General features: G+C 39.2%; 4 protein-coding genes across 6 annotated transcripts; 1 reads left to right on the forward strand and 3 right to left on the reverse strand.

Annotated features, from left to right (window-relative positions):
- Nucleotides 1-154: 154 nt before the first annotated feature.
- LOC145550220 (uncharacterized) lies at nucleotides 155-12,644 on the reverse strand. 3 transcript variants are annotated; one of them, XM_081604207.1, is made up of 10 exons: nucleotides 10,904-12,644; nucleotides 10,734-10,811; nucleotides 8,259-8,300; nucleotides 8,148-8,159; nucleotides 8,046-8,069; nucleotides 7,927-7,941; nucleotides 2,243-6,358; nucleotides 1,791-2,096; nucleotides 1,616-1,693; nucleotides 155-507 (listed from the first exon to the last, which is right to left on the reverse strand). In XM_081604207.1, exons 1-7 carry the CDS (start codon nucleotides 10,990-10,992, stop codon nucleotides 6,229-6,231), a joined length of 390 nt encoding a protein of 129 aa, XP_081460333.1. In that variant the 5' UTR covers nucleotides 10,993-12,644; the 3' UTR covers nucleotides 155-507; nucleotides 1,616-1,693; nucleotides 1,791-2,096; nucleotides 2,243-6,228. The 3 variants fall into 3 exon arrangements, with proteins under 3 accessions (XP_081460333.1, XP_081460332.1, XP_081460334.1); XM_081604206.1 differs by having other exon boundaries at nucleotides 1,791-6,358; XM_081604208.1 differs by lacking the exons at nucleotides 7,927-7,941; nucleotides 8,046-8,069 and having other exon boundaries at nucleotides 1,791-6,358.
- Nucleotides 12,645-12,733: 89 nt separating this feature from the next.
- Nucleotides 12,734-14,311, reverse strand: atp6v1f (ATPase H+ transporting V1 subunit F). The gene is made up of 2 exons (XM_008400880.2): nucleotides 14,154-14,311; nucleotides 12,734-13,153 (listed from the first exon to the last, which is right to left on the reverse strand). The coding sequence occupies exons 1-2, from the start codon at nucleotides 14,309-14,311 to the stop codon at nucleotides 12,952-12,954; spliced, it is 360 nt and encodes a 119-aa protein (XP_008399102.1). The 3' UTR covers nucleotides 12,734-12,951.
- A 32-nt stretch (nucleotides 14,312-14,343) lies between these two features.
- lamtor4 (late endosomal/lysosomal adaptor, MAPK and MTOR activator 4) lies at nucleotides 14,344-16,006 on the forward strand. Its single transcript, XM_008400881.3, has 4 exons — nucleotides 14,344-14,478; nucleotides 14,577-14,660; nucleotides 15,615-15,732; nucleotides 15,812-16,006. Exons 1-4 carry the CDS (start codon nucleotides 14,476-14,478, stop codon nucleotides 15,907-15,909), a joined length of 303 nt encoding a protein of 100 aa, XP_008399103.1. The 5' UTR covers nucleotides 14,344-14,475; the 3' UTR covers nucleotides 15,910-16,006.
- Nucleotides 16,007-16,970: 964 nt separating this feature from the next.
- LOC103459372 (ADP-ribosylation factor 4) lies at nucleotides 16,971-22,442 on the reverse strand. Its single transcript, XM_008400882.3, has 6 exons — nucleotides 22,186-22,442; nucleotides 20,854-20,934; nucleotides 19,604-19,713; nucleotides 19,464-19,535; nucleotides 19,265-19,390; nucleotides 16,971-17,460 (listed from the first exon to the last, which is right to left on the reverse strand). Exons 1-6 carry the CDS (start codon nucleotides 22,250-22,252, stop codon nucleotides 17,374-17,376), a joined length of 543 nt encoding a protein of 180 aa, XP_008399104.1. The 5' UTR covers nucleotides 22,253-22,442; the 3' UTR covers nucleotides 16,971-17,373.
- Between the last annotated feature and the right edge of the window lie 1,054 nt (nucleotides 22,443-23,496).

Consider the following 23,496-nt stretch of genomic DNA (forward strand, 5'->3'; position numbering starts at 1 on the left):
TGTGTTTTTATTGTAATGGGTTTGTTGATTTGGTTTACATCTCATGAAGCTGGTAAATAAATATAAACAATTAGAAAGTATATAATCCTATTTAATAGTTACAGATGGACGCTGCAGTTTATTTCTAGAATGTAATGATTATGAAACATACAACTTAAATTTATTGCGTATTTTATTGTGCATTACATAAAACCTTGACAGATGCAAGTTTTTCAGGGTAACATGGGATAATAAGATTAGAGAAACTATGTTCATTGAAAGGATTGTCAGAAAATATTTATGATTTTAAACCCAAAATGATTCAACAGCAAAGAAAAAAATTCAAGATGATTTTATGATGTCTGTCTGTATCTGGTCAGGTAGAAGTGGGCGACTTCGTGATGTCACTCCTTCGGAGGATCAACTTTCTTCCCTCCAATTATTGAATTTCCAATTTTCTTAAGTTTATTACCGAGCCAATCTTTACGGCAAAAACTGTAGGTACATTTTATCTTGAATTCACCACTCCTGAAAGAAGAACACATCAAGAATCAGTGTTATTCTCTGTACTAAAAAATATATAATAGGTAAATTCAAAGTAACTTTTATCAGAAGCAACTTCCGGATGTCAGGTTATCTTCTAGTTGTGTGATTTAAGATAATCCTGATTAATCAATTCAATAATTCCTCTCTGATTTTCAGAATCTATTGAAATGTAAATGAAAACGACATAAATCATGTCAGGAAACCAATTACAATCTGAGCAAAAAGAAAATACTCACAATGTCCTTCACATTAAAACTTTCTGCAGGGTGGTGTGTTATAGAAACTTAAATATGCTTCACTTGCCTTTTGAACAGCCATTAGCTACTGCTAACTGTGTTAGCTCTAGTTTACGGTATTTGCTCTGGCTAAAGGTGTTAGCTGTGGCGAATATAATAAACAGTAGCTCACAAGCTGATCACATTTGTTTGTTTAAGACAGTTTGTCTCAATCCAGATGTTTTGCAGGCGTAAAGGTGATGATTATGATCACAAAAGAGTACAGAAGTTCATGCAGCACAGGTGAGCAATGATGCTAGGAAAATATTAGCACTGGAACAAGACAGTGATGAACAATGACACGACTAACGACTACTGACAAAAAGCAAGACAAGACTCTGACAGTGAGCAGGTGAAACACGTGGGGTTAAATACACAAGGGAGTAATCAGGAGACAGCTGGGACAATGAAGGGGAAAAACGTGACAACACAGAGACTCAATAAGAACACACAAAATCCAAACAAAAGTAAAATAAAATCAAAAATGTCTAAATAAATTAATACAGATGAAAAGAAGTAAAATAAATGTAAATTATTTAAAAATATCAGCTCAAAGTGTGAGTAGTGATAAGCTAGATTCTGTTATTTGATAAATCTAAACTATTAAAGACCAAATGTTGTGTACCTCAAGGCACTGTTCTCGAATCACTCCAAAATACAGACGTAGATGAAACGCAACTGTTTATTTTTTTGCCACCCCATAACCTAAACTCAAAAGCAGATAACTTGGTGTAGAAATGAACTTAAAACTAAGTTTTAGCAGCAAATGTTTTTATTACAGTCATAAAAACCGTCGTAAGGTCCACATGACTCACACAGGGTAGTTTGCAAAATTTGGAGGACGTTGAGGATTCTCAGGAGAGTTCATGTTGTCCTCCATTTGTTTGGATTCACTGCAGACAGAAAACAACAACAAAAAATGCCTCATCTCATCTGTCAGAGCAGCAGAACTGCAGAGATAAACCGAGGCTGATTGAGGTTGAACCTCACCTGGAGTACTCAGGTGGAGCAGGAAGACGACCAGCGGATGTAAAAGCAGCCATCATCATCATCATCATGAGGAACAGCATCATGGTGGGAAGCAGAGTGGCACTCTGATGCAGCTCTGGCCAACTGAAGGGATTTATACTCCCTCTGGCTGATCTGAGGTCAGTTTTGTGTTGTTTATACAGGGGCGGAGCTTCAGGGGGGTCTGTGAGGGTGACACACCCAGGCCCAGGCCTAGAGGGAGGATAGGACGTCAGGGATTGCAGCCACTGTCATGATTTACAAGAGGTGAAGAAAGCGAGCCCTCTCCTGATGAGCACAGTGCATATAGGGGTTATATAGGTTAGGGATATTAGAGTTATTGTAGATTGTAATGACTGTAGGCATAAATCATATTGTCTGCTGGTATGAAAGATCTCTTATAGTAGTCTGTTATAAAGTAAATCTGAGGAAACCTCTGACTGAAGATGCTCCGCCTTCCCAAGACCGTCTCATGAATAGGATGTTCTGGGTTGTCCATAATTTTCTTGATCCTGTGAAGAATCCTTATTTTATTTGCATAATCATCTGCAGAGGTTCCACCATCATCCCCAGAACAGAACCAGCCTTCTTTATCAGGCTGTTGAGCCTTTTTTGTACAGTACAAGCTGTTCTGACTGAGAAGAGCTTGTACTTTCTGATACTATGTATCTGATGTTGCTTTTCAGTGTTTATACGCCACTAACATCCTGTTGAAACCAGTTAAAACCAATTCTATATGTGACAAATGGCAGCACCACACTAGAGGGAGTGCCAAAAAGGGTATTTCTTATGTATTTTCTGAATTTACTAGTAACAACTGTTGCTACGTGCAAATGATCATCTCCAGAGGTTCCACAGTCATTCCCAGAACAGAACCAGCCATCTTTATCAGGCTGTTGAGCCTTTTCACGTCCCTGATGCTGCTGCCCCAACAGATGATGGCAGATCAGATGACGCTCTCAACAACCGACTTATAGAAGACCTGTAGCATCTTGCTGCAAACCTTGAAGGATCTTAGCTTCCTCAAGAAGTCCAGTCTGCTCTGTACCTTCTTATAGACACTTCATTGTTGCATCTACAGTCCAGTCTATTATCCAGATGAACACCAAGGTACTTATATTCCTGAACCACCTCCACTTCTTCTCCCATGATGGAAGTTTGGTTTAATCTAAACCTGTTCCTCCTGAAATAGACAATCATCTCCTTTGTTTAGTTCACATTTAAGATGAGACGATTGTTCCCACACAATGACACAAGGCGTACAGACCAGCTCTCTTTACTCGGCCTCTTGTCCATGTCTGATTCACCCAACAACTGTAGAATCATCTGAGTATTTCTGGACATGACAGGAGTTGGACTTGGGCTGGAAGTCTGATGTGTACAGAGTGAAAAGGAATGGTGAGAATACAGTCCCCTGTGGTGTTCCCGTGTTGCTGACCACCTGGTTAGACACACAGTCCTTCTTCAGTCTCACAAACTGTGGTCTGTTTGTGAGGTAGCCAGGCAATTGTTGAGGCCTCCACCTGTGTCTTCTGAAGTTTCTCACAGAGCAACTTTGGCTGAATTGGGTTAGGGTTAGGGTTAATCAAAGAACATGATCCTCACAGCGCTGCCTGCTTTGTCCAAATGGCAGTGGGTTTGTTGAAGCAGGTGTATGATGACATCTTCAACTCCAACTTCACAGTGATAAGCAAACTGCAGGGGGTCTTGATATGTTCTTGTCTTCTAATTCAGGTGAGCCAACAGGAGTTTCTCCAGGACTTTCATGATGTGGGTTATCAGGCCAAAAGGTCTATGGTCATTGATGGCTGATGGTTGAGTTTTCTTGGTACCGGATCAGGCAGGATGTCTTCCATAACAGTGGAACCTTCTCTCAGGTCAGACTAATGTTGAAAAGGTGACGCTGCTCTGCAGCTTCAGGCCTTCAGGACTCTGGGGTGGACACCATCCGGTTGACACCATCCGGACCTGTAACCTTGTTACTGTTCAGTCTCTTCATCTACCCTTTCTCCCGACTTCTAGATACAGAAATGTGGAAGTACAAACTGTTCCTACTGAGAACAGCTTCTACTTTCTGATACTATGTACTTGATGTTGCTTTTCAGTGTTTATACGCCACCAACATCCTGTTGAAACCAGTTAAAACCAGTTCTGTACGTGACAAATGGGGGCACCGCACTGGAGGGGCCGACAAAAAATTTATTTCTTATGCATTTTCTAAATTTACTAGTAACAACTGTTGCTATGTGCAAATGATATGATCAATAACTGATCACACCTCAAAAAGTCACCACTCTCTGCCACTAGGATTTGGCTTTTATCTCATCGTTTTCCAGTTATTTTGATAAATTTCTTGTTGTCATAAGAATTTTGACTCATCGTTTCCGGGATTGTTTGGTTTACTGTTTACTCCACTGTTTGTTCAATATGAATGAGTGAGTGTTTTGAGAGAAGAGTGAAGGCCTTTCTTTTCTTTCACCAGTTTCTGTTGACCATCATCAGACCATCATGCATCTGTTGAAAGTCTTTATGCAGTAATTTTATCAATGAAAGTCTGTCAATAAGATGACACTAATCCCTCAAGGGCTGGGTTCGGATGACAATGTGGGTGAGTTATCCGTGCTACTTGTTGTTCCTGCTGTCGGGTTCCTTCAGAGGTTTGAGTTGGAGCGCTCGGTGGGTTCTTGTTTTTCTTCATGGGGCGGATCCGATTGAAGCAATTGTCGATGTAATCCTCTAAGGCTTCCAGATCTTTGGAAAAGTATGAATCTGCATTGAAAAAAATATGTAACTTTTAAAGTTGAATTGCTGGCAACTGGGCCTGTGTGGCACTAGGAAGCTAGTGTCATGATGTGGTTGGTTGCGGTGAGGAAGTGGACGCAGGTAGACCCAGGATGTGATGAAAAAATGATGAATTTAATGATGATAATCCAAACACGGAACAGCACGGGAAAACAGGCATCCACGGGAGCAGACCACATAGATTGACAAGGATCCGACGAAGAACACAGACAACAGGTGAGACTAAATGCACATGGGGTAATCAAGGGAACGAGACACACCTGGGAGACGACGGGGAAGACGCAGAAACAGGACTCACAGGATCACACAGAAACTCAAAAATAAACACACAGAAACACGGATCACGACAGTACCCCCTAAAGGGGCGGATACCAGACGCCCAACAGAAAAGTCCAGACCCAACAGGGTGGGCGGCGGCAGGAGGGCTAGAGTCCAGAAAACACAACTAAATACAAACAGGAACTCAAACACAGAAAAAAACAAAACCTTCCGGGGACCGACCACGGCACAGGAGGTGAAGCTCACATGGGCGTTACGGTGAATGGTGACGTCGGAGGCGGAGCAGAGGCCGCGGAGGGCGGCGCCGCAGGAGGCGGAGCAGAAAGATGATCAAATAAACTGAAATAAACTCAACTCACTAAGAAAGTGAGCTTCTTTATTCCGCCACCAGATGGCGCCAAAGTTCACCTTAATTTAAAATCAGGATACAGAAGAAAATGTTTTTAAAGCGCTTTTATTCAGCATCAATAAGCAAAGAGAATCTTGTTGTGCTATTTGTATCAGATTCATTCAATTAAGCAAATATATATTTTTGTCCTCAAACAACTGAATAAACCCCTCAAATGACACGTTTCTGTTTTTCTGTAACGGGTTTGTTGATTTGGTTTACATCTCATGAACAGTATTTAGTAGTTACAGATGGACGCTGCAGTTGATTTCTAGGGTGTAATGATTATAAAACATACAATTTGAATTTATTGCATATGTAACCTGGTTGTAATTCTCTTTTGTTATAATTACACAAAATGTATTTTTTTGATTATTTGTCTTGTTCCTTATCTTACTGAAACACCTGTCATTGTTTTAACCGTGTTACTTTAAGATCGGAAGCCCCTCCCTTTTATTTCTTCTTCTGTGGTATTATCTTTAAATTGTTTGCGCCATAGACATAATATAATGTCTATGTCTTACATTATGTCTAAGGTTTGCGCCCCTTATCCCCTCCCCTTTTGTCTTGTCCTGTGAGAGAGGTGTGTGTACTTTATTTTTCCATCTAAATACATTGTTTATTTATAGCTCTATTAAGTTAATTTTTGCTTATACTTTTGTTTTGTGTAGGACTTGGAGCGGGCAGCTTTTAACACGGTTGTTTTGTCTGTATTCTCGTCAGAAATAAACCGAGAATCATCCATTCGAAAGATAAACTGTGTCACGGTCCATCCACTCAAAAACCAGCACAACGCGGGAAAGGATCCGGTTACACATAGAAAAAGTGTTTCAGGGCGAAATGGGATAATAAGATGAGACAAAATGATTACAGAGCAGAGAAAAACAATTAAAGGTGATTTCATGATGTCTCTCTGCGTCTGGTCAGGTAGAAGTGGGTCAGTTTGTGATGTCACTTCCCAGGTCCGTAAGGATCATGGACAGACCCTCCCGCTTTTTCATCTCCTCCAGCCTGAAGATTTTCACCGAGCCTCCCCGTATGGCAAAGACTGATGGGACATTTTGTGTTCAAAAAAGCTTTCCTGAAAGAAGAACACATCAAAAATCACTGTTATTCTCCGTACTAACAAGTAAATTCAAAGTAACTTTAATCAGAAGCAAGTTCCGGATGTCAGGTTATCTTCTAGTTGTGTGATTTAAAATAATCCTGATTAATCAATTCAATAATTCCTCTCCGATTTTCAGAATCTATTGAAATGTATATGAAAATGGACATAAATTGTGTCAGGAAACCAATCACAATCTGAGCAAAGACAGAAAATACTCGCAATGTCCTTCACCAATTACTTTTTGATTTATTGATTTTGAATATTCCAGTTTGTAACTCAAGCTGTTTATTGTTAGCATCAGGATCAAAACATTTTCTCAAATATATTATGCAAACTTAGAGATGCTTCATTGGCCTTCATTCTGCTAACGGTGTTAGCTCCGGCTAATGGTGTCACCTCTGGTTAATATAGTAAACAGTAGATCACAAGCCGATCACATTTTTTTAATATTTACATTTCATGTATTACAGCACATAAAAACTTTGACGGAGTTTGCCTCAGTCCAGATGTTAGCGTATGTTAGCTTCTATGACAGTATCGTCTTCGGCCCAGCATGCACCGCGCAGGTGAAAAATTTCGACCTCCGTGAGTGAAAAATGTAACAAAGGCTTACCATTATTGAAGTAATTATTATTTTTTTAAATCTAACAAGTTGTTTAACTACCAGTGGATCCCAGCCATTCCTTTTTTTCTAGATGTTTTGAAATTTAGGTTTAAATCTGTATAAGGTTTAAACTTTTGAAAATTGTATTATTATTTTGGCGCTTCAGTACACATGAACCTGATTAATTAAATGGCTGACTGTTAAGGTCTGTGGGTCTCATCCAGAGTTGGGTAGTAACTAGTTACATTTACTTAGTCACATCTACTTCAGTAACTTTTTTGAAAATATCTACTTTTATGAGTATTTTTACTTTTTTATTTTTACTTGAGTAACATTTCTGGATTCTCGACTGAATGAAAAATGTTTTAGCTGCTCTGTTTGTCAGTGTCTCGTTCACCAGACACAGAAACAAACATAGTTTTGTTAAAGTTTCATAAGTTTTTATTGAAAGAAACATATTTGGAAAAATTGTATTTTACCTTATGATGTTACTTTATTAATTATTGTCATTTTTATTCTTAAAATACCCAAAGTTCTGACTGACTTTATATTTTGATCCATCTGGTGGTATAATTTTTAAATATTAAATATTTGATCATTTGATCAGGTCAGTACTTGAGTAAACTTTTCACCAAATAGTTTTTTACTCTTACTTGATTTTTTTTGGAGAGCTTCTTTTTTACTTTTCCTTGAATAAAAATATGTTGACTCACTTACTTGAGTACAATATTTGACTACTACCCAACTCTGCTCTCATCTCACCTTCTGCGATTTATTCTGTGTCTAACTTGGTTTGTAATCTTCATCCTATATAGTTACGGCTCTTGGTATCGACTCCCTGAAACATAGTTACAGTGTTTTGAAAGTTAAACTTATGAGTTTTTCCTTCACCCACTGACGATCCCTTTCAGCCAATCAGATTATCAGTAATACGTACTCCTGACCAGGTTCCCTGAAACACACATAGACAAACATCTGGTTTCACATCTGTCTGAGAACAACACAGACAAGCATCTGAGCAGATACTGAATGTTTAATCTGAGGACTGATTCTTACAGTGGGCCCTGAGGAAGAACCAAACTGGAAGACAAATACAGAGCAGTTTGAAAGTGGATGACGTGGAGCTGGAGTTGAGGATTTACAGCAGAGTTTACTCACATATAGGGAGTCCTGTTCATGACAAGAACACAGAAATTAGCAAACTGAGTTAAACAACAGTATTTTCTCCTGTAGATCTCTTTTATAAAATTTAGATGACCAGGAACTTACCTGCCGCCCTCTGTCCCATTAATGTTCACAGAAGAGTCAAAACTGAAAGACGAAAGCAAAACCACAACAGGTTTGTACAAAAACGCAGTGAAAGGATGAGGAGGAGATGCCTGCATAACATCTGTTGTACATATCACAATGGTAGCTGCACCTACTGTTAAAATGTTAGAAAATGCTGAAATTAATTTCTTTTAAAAATAAAGCACAAAATTATAAGGACAAAATTTGAAAATATCAAATAAAACAATTAAATGAGAGAAAAATAAAATAGGAAAATGAAAAACTAGCAACAAAAATAAAATAGAAGAAATAAAAAACCCAAATAAAAGAAATTAAATAAGTTTCAGCCTAACTAAAATATAGTAAAATATCATAAAACTCCACTGACATTAAAATAACACAAATAGTTTGAAAGGAATAATTACAAAAACAAAACAAAAATCTGTTGATTTGTAAAATTAAAATTAAAAGACATTCATTTAAAGACTATGAAAAAAAGAAAAACTCAAATGAAACAAATTAGATAAAATCCATCCATCCATCCATCCATCCATTTTCTTCCGCTTCATCCGGGGTCGGGTCGCGGGGGCAGCAGCTTCAGAAGGGAGGCCCAGACTTCCCTCTCCCCAGCCACTTCTTCCAGCTCCTCCAGGAACCCCAAGGCATTCCCAGGCCAGCCGAGAGACATAGTCCCTCGAGCGTGTCCTGGGTCTTCCCCGAGGCCTCCTCCCGGTGGGACGTGCCCGGAACACCTCACCAGAGAGGCGTCCAGGAGGCATCCTTACCAGATGCCCGAGCCTCAACTGGCTCCTCTCGACGTGGAGGAGCAGCGGCTTTACTCTGAGTCCCTCCCGGATGACCGAGCTTCTCTCTCTAAGGGAGAGCCCAGCCACCCTGCGGAGGAAGCCCATTTCGGCCGCTTGTATCCGTGATCTCGTTCTTTCGGTCATGACCCAAAGCTCATGACCATAGATGAGGGTGGGAACGTAGATCGACCGGTAAATCGAGAGCTTCGCTTTTTGACTCAGCTCTCTCTTCACCACGACGGACCGGTACAGCGCTCGTTTCACGGCAGACGCTGCCCCAATCCGCCTGTCGATCTCCCGCTCCCTTCTTCCCTCATTCGTGAACAAGATCCCCAGATACTTAAACTCCTCCACTTGAGGCAGGACGACCCCCCTGACCCGGAGAAGGCACTCTACCCTTTTCCGGCTCAAGACCATGGCCTCGGATTTGGAGGCACTGAGCCTCATCCAGGCCGCTTCACACTCGGCCGCGAACCGCTCCAGCAAGAGCTGCAGATTACGTTCCGATGAAGCCAACAGGACCACATCATCCTCAAAGAGCAGACATCCGATCCTAAGGCCACCAAAACGGATCCCCTCAACACCTCGGCTGCGCCTAGAAATTCTGTCCATGAAAGTAATGAACAGGATCGGTGACAAAGGGCAGCCTTGGCGGAGTCCAACTCTCACTGGAAACGAGCCCGACTTACTGCCGGCAATGCGGACCAGACTCTGACACCGGTCATACAGGGACCTGACAGCCCGTATCAAAGGGCCCGGTACCCCATACTCCCGGAGTACCCCCCACACGGGCCTCACGAGGGACACGGTCGAACGCCTTCTCCAAGTCCACAAAACACATGTAGACTGGTTGGGCGAACTCCTAGAACCCTCCAGGACCCTGCTGAGGGTGTAGAGCTGGTCCAGTGTTCCACGACCAGGACGAAAACCACACTGCTCTTCCTGAATCTGAGGTTCGACTATCCGACGGACCCTCCTCTCCAGGACCCCTGAATAGACCTTACCAGGGAGGCTTAAGAGTGTGATCCCCCTGTAATTGGAGCACACCCTCCGGTCCCCCTTTTTAAACAGGGGGAGCACCGCCCCAGTCTGCCAATCCAGGGGAACTGCCCCCGATGTCTATGCGATATTGCAGAGTCGTGTAAGCCAACACAACCCTGCAACATCCAGAGCCTTAAGGAACTCCGGGCGGATCTCATCCACCCCCGGGGCCCTGCCACCGAGGAGCTTTTTGACCACCTCGGCGACCTCGTCCCCAGAGATTGGAGAGCCCAACCCAGAGTCCCCATGCTCAGCTTCCTCAACAGAAGGCATGTTGGTGGGATTGAGGAGGTCTTCGATAAAATCTAAATAAAACTAAAATGTAATAAAATTGTAAACATCAATAAAATAAAAAAATATTTTAACTACAAAATTAAAGAAGGGGCTAAAGAACTGATAAAAAAATAAATTATATTTAAATGTAAAAACATTTTTCAATGTACACTGGAATTAACCACATGAGCCAGAAATAAGGAATGTTACACTTTAAAATCCAGAAATTACAATAATATGAACTAAAATGGAAATATTTAATTATCAAATAATAATTTAAGAAGCAATTAATTGAATAAATCAGAAAAACAATAATCAGAATCATGAAAACCTCCATAACGTCGACACGACTCACCTGGGGAAGTTTGTTTCATTTTGGGATCGGTGAAGATTCCCAGTGGAGTTTCTGTCGTCCTCCATGAGTTTGGATTCACTGCAGACAGAAAACAACAAAATACCTCATCTGACCTGTCAGAGCAGCAGAAATGCAGAGATAAACCGAGGCGGATTGAGGTTGAACCTCACCTGGGGTGCTCAGGTGGAGCAGGAAGAGGACCAGCGGATGTAAAAGCAGCCATCATCATCATCATCATCATCATGAGGAACAGCATCATGGTGGGAAGCAGAGCGGCCGTCTGACGCAGCTCCGGCCAACTGAAGGGCTTTATACTCCCTCTGGCTGATCTGAGGTCAGTTTTTTGTTGTTCATTTGTAACCCCTCTATGTTCAGCTCAGGTCCAGTAGGTCAGTCCAGCAGCTTCTGCCCCACAATTACAGACAGCAGCAGAGAAAAGGGCCTGATTGTGATCGTATTTAACATAAATTTATATCATTAATCTACATAACTAATCTCATCTTTAACATAAATAATATATTTTTAGTACAGGAAATAAAATCATATGTGAAAGATTCAAAGATAAAGCAAACTACAAAGGAAAAGCTCCCAATGAGCAGTTAGCAGCAGCTAACATTTGTAAAATTAAACATAACTAAAATAGACAACATTAACAATGATAGCAGTTAAAAACATATAGAAAATACAGCAAAATTACTAATGAAACACTGTGTATGATTAAATTTGTTTAAATATGTGTGAAAATATAACATTTGTAAAGAAAACACAGAGCTGTTAGTTACCAATGGCAACAGAAAAAGGGGGAGGTGCCTGCAATTACTGGTTGCTATGGTAACCACCAACCGTCAAGCGCAGCACTGAACTTAAACTACCGATAAAAGTCTGAAGAAACAACTTCTAGACAAAACAAAATAAATTCAAAGAATAAATAAACAATTTTTTACTTCACATCTGCAATACTGTTAAAATAAAACCCTGTTACACTTACTGGAATAGAATAGAAGACATTTTATTGATTCCCAAAGAGAAATTAACAGAACGGTTTGTACTTTCTGATATTGTGATAAGACTATAAAAAGAAATAGTTCCTATTTGGTCTCCACCGGACTGAAGATCCTGGGGTTGCACAGGATGTCCTTCAGCGTCAGTGTTTTCTGTCCTCCATTGAGGGTCAGCTCATGTTTTTCTGAACTTCAGCTGAAGGACAGAAGCTTATGAAGTTCCTCTGTGTTGGTGTTTTCAGTTCTTGTTTTTATCTCGTCTGGATCCGATTCTGGATCATTCATTTCTATTTTGAAAGAACTAATGAAAGAAAAGTAATTTCCCCAGCAAATTCATCCCAGGATAAGACCGTCTACAAACAAGGCAATTAAAAAAACCTTGAGCAAACCTTGTGAAGAGTGGTGGAAAAAAGTATCTTCACACTAAAAAGAATACTTCAGCATTACTTTTTGAAGATTGTGTCCACATAAATCACAAGTCTTTTTGGAGAAAACCTTGTTAAGCACAGTGGTGGAGGAATTATGATTTGGACATTACACGTATTTTAGACTTTAATCTGAGGTCAGTTCAGAATTTTTGTAAAGGGGTTATAAATCTACGATCTAAAACCCTAAAATAGCATTCCTGGAATGGTGGCTTGTTTCTCCGCCATTACAACATTTTTATCAGCAGTACGTGAGGATGATTGACAGCACTAAGACACCGCCTCCTGGCTCTGATTGGTTGCTGGTCTGGAACGGTTCATTTCTTCAGGCAGAAATAACACTCTGAGGAAGTGGAGGAGCTCAATCTTTTCACAGATTATCTGGCTGTAACATGACATGGTGACAGTTTTAACAAATATGGAAAAAACATATTTTTGTAAAAGTTAAATACTGCAGCTTTAAAGGAGTTAAGAATATTACATGTACTGATCCAATGAATGAGTTTGTGTAGAAAAAAAAACGTTTAAACGTAGTTGATATGTTACCTTCTCTCACTGAATATAAACAATGAACTCCACAATCACAAATATATTTTATTAATTCCAACATCTATTACATTTTATAAGTTAACACATCTGCACAAACACTGATGGGAGGAGAACAACTGCAGAAATACACACAAAAAAACGACACAGTCACATGAAAACTGAGCATCCAGTTCCTGGAAATCTCAGACGACATGCCGTGTAAATAACCAGCGGATCAACACACTCAGCTCGTTAATCAGCCGTTTATCGGAAATCCTCTGCAGAAAACATGCCCTTGGCCCGGCGCAGGATGGAGTCCTTGGACGCGTCATACGGATGCTCTTTGGACGGGATCTCCAGCACCGCCGGGATCGACTGCATGTGGGCGTCGATGGCGTGCCGGATCATCTCGGCGATGAACTGGTTGATCAGAATGATGGCGATGTCGCTCCGAGCCAGGAAGCTCCTGCAGGAGGAAACAAATGTCCGAACAGTTAAAATAACAGGGAAATCTTAACAGGAATTAGTTCAGATCTATGAACCTGTTCAAATGTAGAAATCTGTTCAGAGTGAAGAATCAGATTTAAGTCGGGAATCTGTTCAAGACTAAGTTCAGAATTAGGAATTTGTTCAAGAATCAGTAATTTGTTCAAGAATTAAAAAAAACCTAAGATTCAGCATCAGATTTCACACCAGAGTCAGGAATCTCTTTAAGAATGTGCGCAGAATTAGGAAGTTTTTCAAGAATCAGTTCAGAGTAGGTAATCTGTTCAAGAATAATAGATTCACTATCAAAAATTGAATCAAAGTCAGGAATCTGTTCAGAAAGTTGGAATACATTTAAGATTTTTTTTTAATCTAGATTGAATTTTTCAAATAATCTAAATAATAAGATACTTCCATTGCACTATTGTTTTTGCCTCTGAGGGTATTCCATACACACATTGCACCAATATCCTTAAAAAGTCATTTTTCTTTGACAACCAAATGAAAAAAATATCAGAACAATGTAATGTCAGACGAATGTTTACAATACTATCAATACATTTAATGAGGTCATTCTGATCGAACATAAAGTTTTATATGCGATCAACAATCGACTAATTTTAAAAACGCTTTCATTTTCAAGAGAGTCTGGTATAAAGAACAAACATATTAACATTTTGGTTAAATTGACAGTTTTCATTTATGTGTCGTAATTAATATAATTATAAACTCTCTGCCAAATTACACCAAAAAACAGATTATAGGAAATAAAAATATTAAAACATGAAGTGTATGAGTTGGGAGGAGCTAGTGGGCCCGAACCTCAAGCAACACCAGATTCCATTCAGAATTTTACAAATTTAATATTCTCATCAATAATGCTGTCTTATTATTGTTGATTTCACCTGAGGTCTATTTTAATTTTGTATAAATATTTAAAATGAGAGGTTTCCGGTGTGTAACAGTGTATCGGGCCTCACTTGAACGTCTCCTCGATCTCCGTGATGCTCGTGTCCTTCTCCACCACCAGGAAGTTCGGCTTTCGGTTCTTGTTCAGCTCCCCGATCCCACCGAGCAGAAAGCCCGTCACCGTGTCCTCGTCCCCGATCACGGCGATCAGTTTGCCTCGACCCGCCATAGCCAGCTGCTTTGGTCCAGTAGCACCACCGAGAGACGGTTCGGATCAGCAGGCTTGATCATGTGAGCCGCTGCGTCAGTGGTCACGTGAGGGTCACGCAGCGGCAGCAGGCGGAAGTGAAGTTGCAGTTAGAAACAACAAACCGCAGCAGAAAACTGTACAGTATGGTGAGGGTTTAAACTTAATATTTTCTCCGTTTTGTTTCGTTGGAAGCTGATGAAACGTTCACGGAAGCCTGTTTTTTGTTTGCTTGTTTGTTTTCCAGACGACGGCGGCTCTGACTGCGGGTCTGGAGCGGATTCCGGACCAGCTCGGCTACCTGGTCATCAGTGAGGACGGAGTTCTGGCTGTGAGTTTGGGGAAAAACGAGTTTCTCCACGTTTAACCACCTATACAAAGTACAAAACACAGTGGATGGAAAACCAAAAGTGCCACATTTCTCTATCGACATGTTTTGCAGCAAGCTGATCAAAAGCAACGTTTTGTGGCAATATGATTCTAAAATTTACTTTTTGTTGGAAAACTTGCAACTCAGTCAGGTAGACTTAGGCTTAAAATTGATTTAGAAATTTAGGTGTTTGTTAGAAAACGTTCACATTTTTTACTGTGTTGCATAATTTGGGAAACCTCAAAGTTTAAGTCACAACATTAATATTTAAACTTACTGATGTGCTGAGGAAATCCAGGAGAGATGTTCCCACATGAGAACAGCTCAAAAATGATTAAAATATTATGCAGAAAGTTAAAAAAAAATCTAGCTAATTTAAGAAAGTGAAACTTGTGATGGAGTATTAGGATCACGAAGAAAATAAAAATAATAAAATTACAAAAAAGTTTAACTGTCTAGAATAAAGTGATACTATGAATTCTGGCATTATTTTGACTTCCTTCTTGTAACATTAGTTTATCCAAGTACAACTTATCATTATATTTTTTCCTTTTTAATAATTTTTTTTCTGACGTGATATTTTTTCCTAAATCTTATCTATTGATTACACATACATATTTCAAGCCTTGGTTTCTTTTCATTTTGATAATTATGCCTTTTGTGTTTTGTGATTTTTGTATATATAATTTTTTTTCTGTGAATGGTTTTGAAGTTACATATGTTTTTAAAAAAGTGTGATATTTTTATTAAAGTATTTAAAACAATATAGTGAGATTCTTTTTTTTTGTCAGTATTGCACTCCCATACTTTGACAGCATCAGTTGTTGGAAAGCAATGCTAATCCACCTCATTTGCTTTTCATCATGGTTTGAAACCAACAAGGTCCGGTTCTGACAGAACTCCTCACCTGTTCAGTCTGCAGGTGAGCTGGAGAACGATGAGCACACTGCCGGTGTGATGATGCAGATGGTCCGGACAGCCTGCCGCTTCCGGTTATCCGGGTCAACAGACGCGCCGTTCAAACGCATGTCAGGTAACAAAGCTGCTCGTTTCACCAGAGAGAGATCTGATTGGCTCAGCAGCTAACCGACCTGTGTGCTTCATGTTTGCAGTAATCCTGGAGGATTTTGTGTACGTAGTGACGATTTCAGGTCAGAAAGTGTTTGTGGTCAAACGTCAGAACAACCAGCACGAACCAGTCAACGTGTAGGAACCGGAGCGAACTGGACGAAGGCGATGGCGTCATTCTGTGATTTATTTTTGTTTACGATGTCTGTAAAATAAACAATTTGAAACTGCTGCTTAAACTTCTGCTTTTACTGCCAGTTTTCTATGGAAATTTAAATGAGATCCTGAATCGAGTTGCTGATGAAATTCATGTAAAAGTTACAGAATGACTCAGGGACTGACTTGGACTGTTCCATTTTTAAAAAATGTCTTAATCAGTTCTCAATAGTTGTTTTGACAGGTTTTTAGTTTATCTTGGTTACTTTTAATAATGTCCTTATAGCTTAGCATAAACTAAACAGACATATCAATGCAGAACTGATTCCTGTTTTTGAACAGATTCTTGCTTAAACCTGTTTAATATTCTTTCTTTTGAACTGATTCTTTTAAAACCGACTCTTCCTTTGAACTTATTCCTGTTTTTTAACAGATTGTTCCCTCAAAACTGATTCCCATTCTGATTCCCTGGGTTTGAACATTTTCCTTTGAGCCAGTTCCTCTTTTTGAAGATTCTTTTGAATGTTTTTGAAGTTTCTTCCCTAACGTATCTATTTTTGAACAGCTGCTTCCTTTGAACCGATTTCTGTTTTTCTATTCCTGATTCTTCCTCCTGAACTTATTCCATATCCTGAACAAATGTAACTCCAAGAGGATTAATGATATTGGTCAGATTCTTAATCAACTAATTCCTAATATTGAAAGATTGAACTGATTCCTTTCTTCTCAGATTACATCATAATCTTCTGATGTAACAATCATAGGTAGGATTTGTTCAAACTCTCCTTAAATGAGCTGCGTTTAATTAAAATCACATATGGGATCATCTGGAAATCAACGTTGGTTCTAATTATTGATCAGCAGGTTAAATACTGAAAAATCTTATTTTTTTCTGTTCATTAAATGCATTAAACTCTTGACTAATTTTAGTCCACAGATCCTAAAACGACCAGCGTGTATTGTTTCATTCTTGTAAAATTTTTTTTTATCAAAAGCAGGTCAAAGGTCAAGGTGAAACTTTAGTGAAAAAGTGCACTTAAAGAGATCTGAGAAGAAAAAAAAACCTTTATTGCATCGTTGTTGCGTCTGTGTTTCTTCCTCTTCACACTGATAAGGAATGACGAGGCCGTCAGGTCCGGCTCTGTGGAATGAGACACATGACCAGGTAACTGTCACCTGTCGTAAGCCCCGCCCCCCACTCTCCCTACAACATCCGGTCACATGATCTGGAGTTAAAACAGATTAAAAGAAAACAAACAGACCTAACAAACAATAGAAGAGGATGATGGGAAACCAGGTGAGCTCAGAGTCCATGACATCACTTCCTCCTACAGATACATTTATAATTTAAAAAAACAAAAACAACCCAGAAACAGTCCTGTGAAATGCTCCCCATCCTCCCTCCTCGGTTTGTACACGGTGACATCATCCTGCTGCTTCCTGTAGGCGTCTAGCGTTTCGACAGCTCATTGGACAGCCAGTCCAGACCCTCGTAGAGACCCGTCCCCTGAGTGGCGCAGGTGGCCTGGACGTGCCACTGGAACCAGAAACAAACCCGTCAGAACCAGAATCCATTCAGCATCAAAGCTGCAGTTTGTGACTTTTATGAAAACATGATTTTTACTTATTTGTTAAAATTGTGACGATTTAAAATGAGGAAGGAATGTGAAAAGATGAATCTTCACTTCTTCCCTGAGCTCCTATTACTGAAGAAAACTGGAGCCAGTGGGTGGGTCTTAGCGCTGTCAACCAGCATCATGTACACGCTGCTCAATGTGCTAAGGGTGGAAAAACGCCTTGCGTTTGGGAAAACAATTTATTGACAGTTATCAGTGGCTATGCTAACTAGCTTTAGCATTCACAGTGGGCTAAGCTAGCTGCAGGGTAGCAGTTTGAGATGCAAATCTTTCACTATTGATTTGACTCCAACTTTTAGGGTCACGATTTGATTCAGAAACCAAGAGATTCTGTTTAAAGCACAAAGGGTGACTGACAGCACTAAGACCCGCCTCCAGGCTCTGATTGGTTGTTTCTGTTAAGAACTCGGAGGACTGGGGGAAGGCAGAGGAGCTCCATTTTTCCACAGATTATCTGTCTCAAACAGTTTCAAAAATCGGTAAAATAAAAATTAAAGTTACATACTGCAGCTTTAAAAATGTCTAACAGGAAATAAGTTTGCCAGGAAATACAAATAAGGACAATTCTTACTACTGAAGCGCAAACAGAACTTGCAAAATATTACAGAACATATAAAAAGTGTTAGAAAAAAGTGACTCTTTGTCCTGACGCAAGAGGAAGGAAAGACATGAAATGTTGGTTGCATCATTTCTGCCAAAGGGAAGGAAAACTGTTTTATTGCACAAAAAACAAATTTCTAACTCTCTGAATTAGGGAACAATAACTGTCAAAGCTTAAAATAATCTTTAAGAGACATGAACTGAAGAGATTTAAGAGATTTGTCCTTTTCAGATTTTACCAGGTGTGTAAAGCACATTACAGCCACCAGGAGGCAGCAGTCTCTCAACTAGCGCTGAAGAAATGGAATAATGTGTTTAAATGTCACAATGACAACTTTTACTGGACCATAAACTGTCCCAGAAATTCTTTTAATAAATTATATTATTTTGAGACCATTTTTAAGTAATATATTAAAGTCAAGTTTGCCCTCCAAATGAATAATAAACTTTAATTTTCAACAGGACTGGAAGATATTTTAACTTTATCAGAAGTCCAGACCTCATTCCAGCTCTGGGTTTGTGGCAATAAGATAAAAAGTGATTATTTATAACATTTTATTTGAAATGATGTGAGAAAAGCGTTCAGACAGGAAAAAATCTAATTCATCTGAGCTGCTTAAATGAGCTAAATACTTCCTGCAACTAGGAATTATTGAGTTAATAGATTAATTTCGATTATACTGACAATTAACTTGATAAAAATTGTAAAATTTTGCAGATTTTTAATTTATGCAATATTAGAAATGCATTAAAAGATACAAATAATTAAATTCCAGTCTAAATCTGCATCTTAATTCCAATACAGAGTATTGATTATTTTATGGATTATAAATAATAATTTATAATTGGATAGCAAAATGTGCTAATTTGAGTTCTTGTTTACAGAATATAAACAAAGTGAAACTTTTAGGTAAAATTGTTTCACAGTTCTGCCTAAATTACTGCTCTGAATGTGTTGTTCTTTCAGTATATGGCCTTTTTTGAGTCTAATTTACCGTAAGATAGTTGACGATTACTTCACTAATCGATTATTCTCGATACCATCCTATGCTAAGCTTCACACAGCTCCTGTTCTGCAGGTGGTGATTGTAAATCCATCCTTACGGTTCTGCTGCGCAGGCTGTGCAGGCCCAGTTTGTCGGTGAGTTCGCTGACCCCCATGGCGTTGGGAAGATCCTGTTTGTTTGCAAACACCAGAAGGACGGCGTCCTTCAGCTCGTCTTCCTGGATCTGAGGGAGCCAGAGTCATGTGACGCGTGATGTCAACGATGACAGATCATGTCTGGATCTACTGACCACTCACCATCTTGGAGAGTTCCTCCGCCGACTCGGCCACTCTCTCTCTGTCGTTGCTGTCCACCACGAAGATCAGACCCTGCAGGAGAAGAACCGGGTCAGAACGTCGGTAGCCGCAGTTTGAGCCTGCGCCTGCGGGGGGCGTACCTGCGTGTTCTGGAAGTAGTGCCTCCACAGAGGTCGGATCTTGTCCTGGCCGCCGACGTCCCACACCGTGAAGCAGATGTTCTTGTACTCCACCGTCTCCACGTTAAAACCTGAAACACGCAGCAGCCGTTAGCGAGCGCCAGGTCAGGCCAACGCTTCCGTTGACTGAAGAACCAAATCAGCTCGGTGGCAACATGGCAATTTCAACGGGAAGTCTTTGCACTAGGATGAGGAGGGTTTTTCGGCTGTATTGAAATTGGTGTATTTTGCAAAATTGCAACGGAAATCCTTTTTTCGCACCTCAGAAGTCATGTGATCAACAACCAGATGTTACTACTGGCAGAAACGACAAAGAAAACGACAGGAAGTGGTTGGAGGATGATGTTTTTAAATGAAAAACTTATTCACATGATTTTGATTATATTTCTTATTTAATGAAATAAAAAGAAATATAATCTTCTTATATTTCTTATTTTTATAATAAGAAATATTATAAAAATATAATATTTTTATAAAACACAAAATGCAAAATTGTGTTTGTTCGACATTAGTGGAAAACTGACAAAGTTTTGCAATCATTTGTAATAGAAGCAGAGCTAGACTCTCACTCGCAGAAGACGCTCTATTTATTCCTCCAGACATTAAATCCACATTTTTCAAAAATGTCATAATAAGTTGGAAAAATTTTATTTAGTTCGCTAAACTTTCCACATTTGAGGTTTTCCTGCAAGGCCCTACTCTTTGTTTTTACAACTTGCCCCTCTGGTTTGGGGAGTTATGATGCGTAACCATGGCAACAAGGTATTGCTTTTACCACCGGGAGAAACTGATTAGCATCTGAAAAGCTCAAACAATACCTGATCGGCAACCCAAAACCCAGAGGAGCTGAAAATGAGGCTTCATGAACGCAGAGCGGGTTCGAAGTGGGTCGAACGCAGATTTAAAGAGGAAAAGCAAACGAGGTGGATCCACTCATATCGATGGAAAGTTTAGCGGAAGGTAAAAGTGAATATAAAGCAGGGCTGATTTGGAAATGAATGTTCCAGCGTATGAACAAATAGAGTAACTGGAGTCAGGAATTGGTTGGTTACTGATACTCCTGATCTGATTCTGTCCTAATGGACAAAAATAAACTCTGAAGTTCACATAGGTACAACGCAGTAACAACCAATAATCAATATTTCATCTCATCAACCCTCCTCCTGTTGACCTTTGAGCATTTAGCTGCTTGAAAGACGATCTGAGCTCACCGATAGTTGGGATGGTGGTGACGATCTCTCCGAGTTTCAGTTTGTACAGGATTGTTGTTTTTCCAGCTGCATCCAGACCCACTGAAACAAGCAAAGGCAGAACGTTCTGATCATTTGGTTCATATTTACTGGTGTTTAAACAGAACATATGTACATATGTTAAGTAATCACCCACACCCTTCTACTTAAACAACTATATTATTTTAGCCAACTTAAAATGGCCATTTATGTAACAAGAATAATTGAGACCAAACACTGACCCCTGTTGGACACCACAGGTAATGCACAAACATTTTCCTGATGATCAGATCTACTTCATCGTATGTCACCTTTCACCCTAAAAATTCAATATTTTTTAGATATTTGCAACTAATTCTTTACTTTTCTGTTCTTTAAATCTAACAGTTTGTGAACAGACAAAGACACAAATCCACAATAACATAAAAGGATCCAGAAACAACAAGAATTCATCCAGAACTAAACCTTCAAGGCAACATCTTCAGGACTGCGCCTGAAAACAGGAAAAGGAAATATATATATATATATATATATATATACTGCTCAAAAAAATAAAGTGAACACTTAAGTGTTCACTTAAACAGTAAGTGTACATATACACTTTTCTGAGCAGTGTATATATATATATATATTTAGAGATAATGTTCAGATCTTCGACTCACATAACTAACTATAAAATAAATATAGAGTGTAATGCAAGTGGATCAATAAAATAATATATGCTAAATAATTTAATCCAAATGTTCAGTGGATCCTGACTTCTGGAGATCAAATCAAAACTGGAACCAGTTTCAAACAAATGGACACAAGCTACTGGAAGTGGATCCAGCCCAACACAACTGGATCAACAGGCTAAGGAGTTGATCAATGACAAAACTGGATCAATAGCAACAATAGAAGAGAAAAACTGATACGAAGTCATAAAGATTAAGTAGATGACCATTTCTAAAAGCAGAAAAACTACACAGAAACTAAGAGAACTGTCTCTAAAACTGACAGCAGATTGATTCTGATTATTTCTGACTGGATCAGAAGATTAATGGAAAAAGACTAACTGGATCTGACAGTTTCAACAGATCTACCACTCCTTCCGTTTAGCTCTGACCGTTAGCGTCTGCTAACTAACTTAGCTTCGATTTGGTCCGTTTTCTTTAAAAGTCGCAGTAAAACATAGATCAGCACGAACGTAAACCGGGTGGCAGCGTAAAGTGTGACCGTTGAAAAGCAGCAGTTCGGCTGTAGAGTTCGCTTTCAGCCAGCCGCCGGTACTGGCCCGATCAGATCGGAGCTAGTTAGCCTAGCCGCAATGCTTACCCATCAGTATCCTCATCTGTTTCTTCCCGAACAGCCTGGAGAACAGAGACGAGATGGTCAGACCCATTTTTTATTAAACAACGTCTTCCACGGAGGCAGCCTGAGTAGATGACAAGCTGAGGGTGGGAGCTGTTAGGCGCTTAGCCCGCTGAGGCTGCTGTCAGAACCGAATAACAAGCGTAGAAGAACCGGATCAGATAGAATTGTGGGCGCTGCTCCTCCTTGGTGCCACGTCCAGGCCAACGCGGAATAAATGACGTCACGACTTTGAAACAACTTTATTAACAACTCCAAGAACAATGATGCGTTTGGGTCCCCAGGAAAAAAATTAAGACATGAAAATTATATTCTCATAATTTAGATATTTTAAATATTAAACAAAATGTCTTATACAGCGGGGTAAAATATCCAACTTTGAGTTGACTGAAAATCAGTATGAAATTGTTCAGCTAGACTGAATAGATGAGCCACACACATTTTTTCTTTTAAAATTTGAACCCTTTTTATATGTTTTTTTAAAAAAAAAATTTTGTCAAAATTTATTATTTCTCCTCAATAGTTTCCAGGTCAGACTCATTGACTCATTGACTCCAAATCAATATGAAATTGTTCAACTACACTGGTTGACTCATTTTTATCCCATTTAAAGTCTTTTTTTATTTTTTCTGTAATTTTATATGTATATAAAAATACAAAATAGGTTTTCAATAGCTTCCATGTCATGTGATCCACTGACGAGGAGTAAAAATGAGTGTGCCTTGTTAAAATAGTCTAGTAGATCATTTTCCACTGATTGTGAGTCAACAAGTCACATGACTTGGAAGCTATTGAGGAAAAAAGATTCATTTTGACTTAAAAAGTGTCTAAATAATCTATGGAAGACAATAGAATAGTAAAAATGAGTGTACCTCATCTATCTGGTCTAGCAGAACAATTTTATATTGATTTGGCGTTAATGAGTCACATGACACGGAAGCTATTGAAGCAAAATACACAATTTTGACTAAGAAATTGTTAAAAATATAAAAGAATAGTAGAATACATCCACATTGATTTTGAATAAATGAGTTAAAAACATGTTTTTTTAAATATAGAATTGGCTGAAAAATATTAAAAGGGTTCAAATGGTATAAAACTGAATATATTTGATAGTTAGGCAAGGGTTATTGCTTTCTCTACTGAATCCACGCGTCTCAAAAGAAAAACAACAAATAACTAATTTACAATATATTCAATTTTTTAAATTTTTAATCATGACTGGAATCCAAAAAACATTTCAAAAGAAAAAAGAAACTACCGTAAATAATATTG

This window comes from Poecilia reticulata, chromosome 23 (assembly GCF_904066995.2).
Source record: "Poecilia reticulata chromosome 23, P_reticulata-male-v2, whole genome shotgun sequence".
NCBI classification, from domain to species: Eukaryota; Metazoa; Chordata; class Actinopteri; order Cyprinodontiformes; family Poeciliidae; genus Poecilia; species Poecilia reticulata.

Coding starts and splice junctions, on each gene's coding strand:
- LOC145550220 (XM_081604207.1), bottom strand. CDS start 10,992: ATGATGCTGTTCCTCATGATGATGATGATGATGATGATGGCTGCTTTT. Junction 10,812..10,903: donor GCTCCACCTGAGCACCCCAG/GTGAGGTTCAAC, acceptor TTCTGTCTGCAG/TGAATCCAAACTCATGGAGG. Junction 8,301..10,733: donor AATGAAACAAACTTCCCCAG/GTGAGTCGTGTC, acceptor TTCGTCTTTCAG/TTTTGACTCTTCTGTGAACA.
- atp6v1f (XM_008400880.2), bottom strand. CDS start 14,311: ATGGCGGGTCGAGGCAAACTGATCGCCGTGATCGGGGACGAGGACACG. Junction 13,154..14,153: donor GAGATCGAGGAGACGTTCAA/GTGAGGCCCGAT, acceptor TTCCTCCTGCAG/GAGCTTCCTGGCTCGGAGCG.
- lamtor4 (XM_008400881.3), top strand. Junction 14,661..15,614: donor GTGAGGACGGAGTTCTGGCT/GTGAGTTTGGGG, acceptor TCACCTGTTCAG/TCTGCAGGTGAGCTGGAGAA. Junction 15,733..15,811: donor GCCGTTCAAACGCATGTCAG/GTAACAAAGCTG, acceptor TCATGTTTGCAG/TAATCCTGGAGGATTTTGTG.
- LOC103459372 (XM_008400882.3), bottom strand. CDS start 22,252: ATGGGTCTGACCATCTCGTCTCTGTTCTCCAGGCTGTTCGGGAAGAAA. Junction 19,536..19,603: donor ACTACTTCCAGAACACGCAG/GTACGCCCCCCG, acceptor CTTCTCCTGCAG/GGTCTGATCTTCGTGGTGGA. Junction 19,391..19,463: donor CGGAGGAACTCTCCAAGATG/GTGAGTGGTCAG, acceptor TGGCTCCCTCAG/ATCCAGGAAGACGAGCTGAA.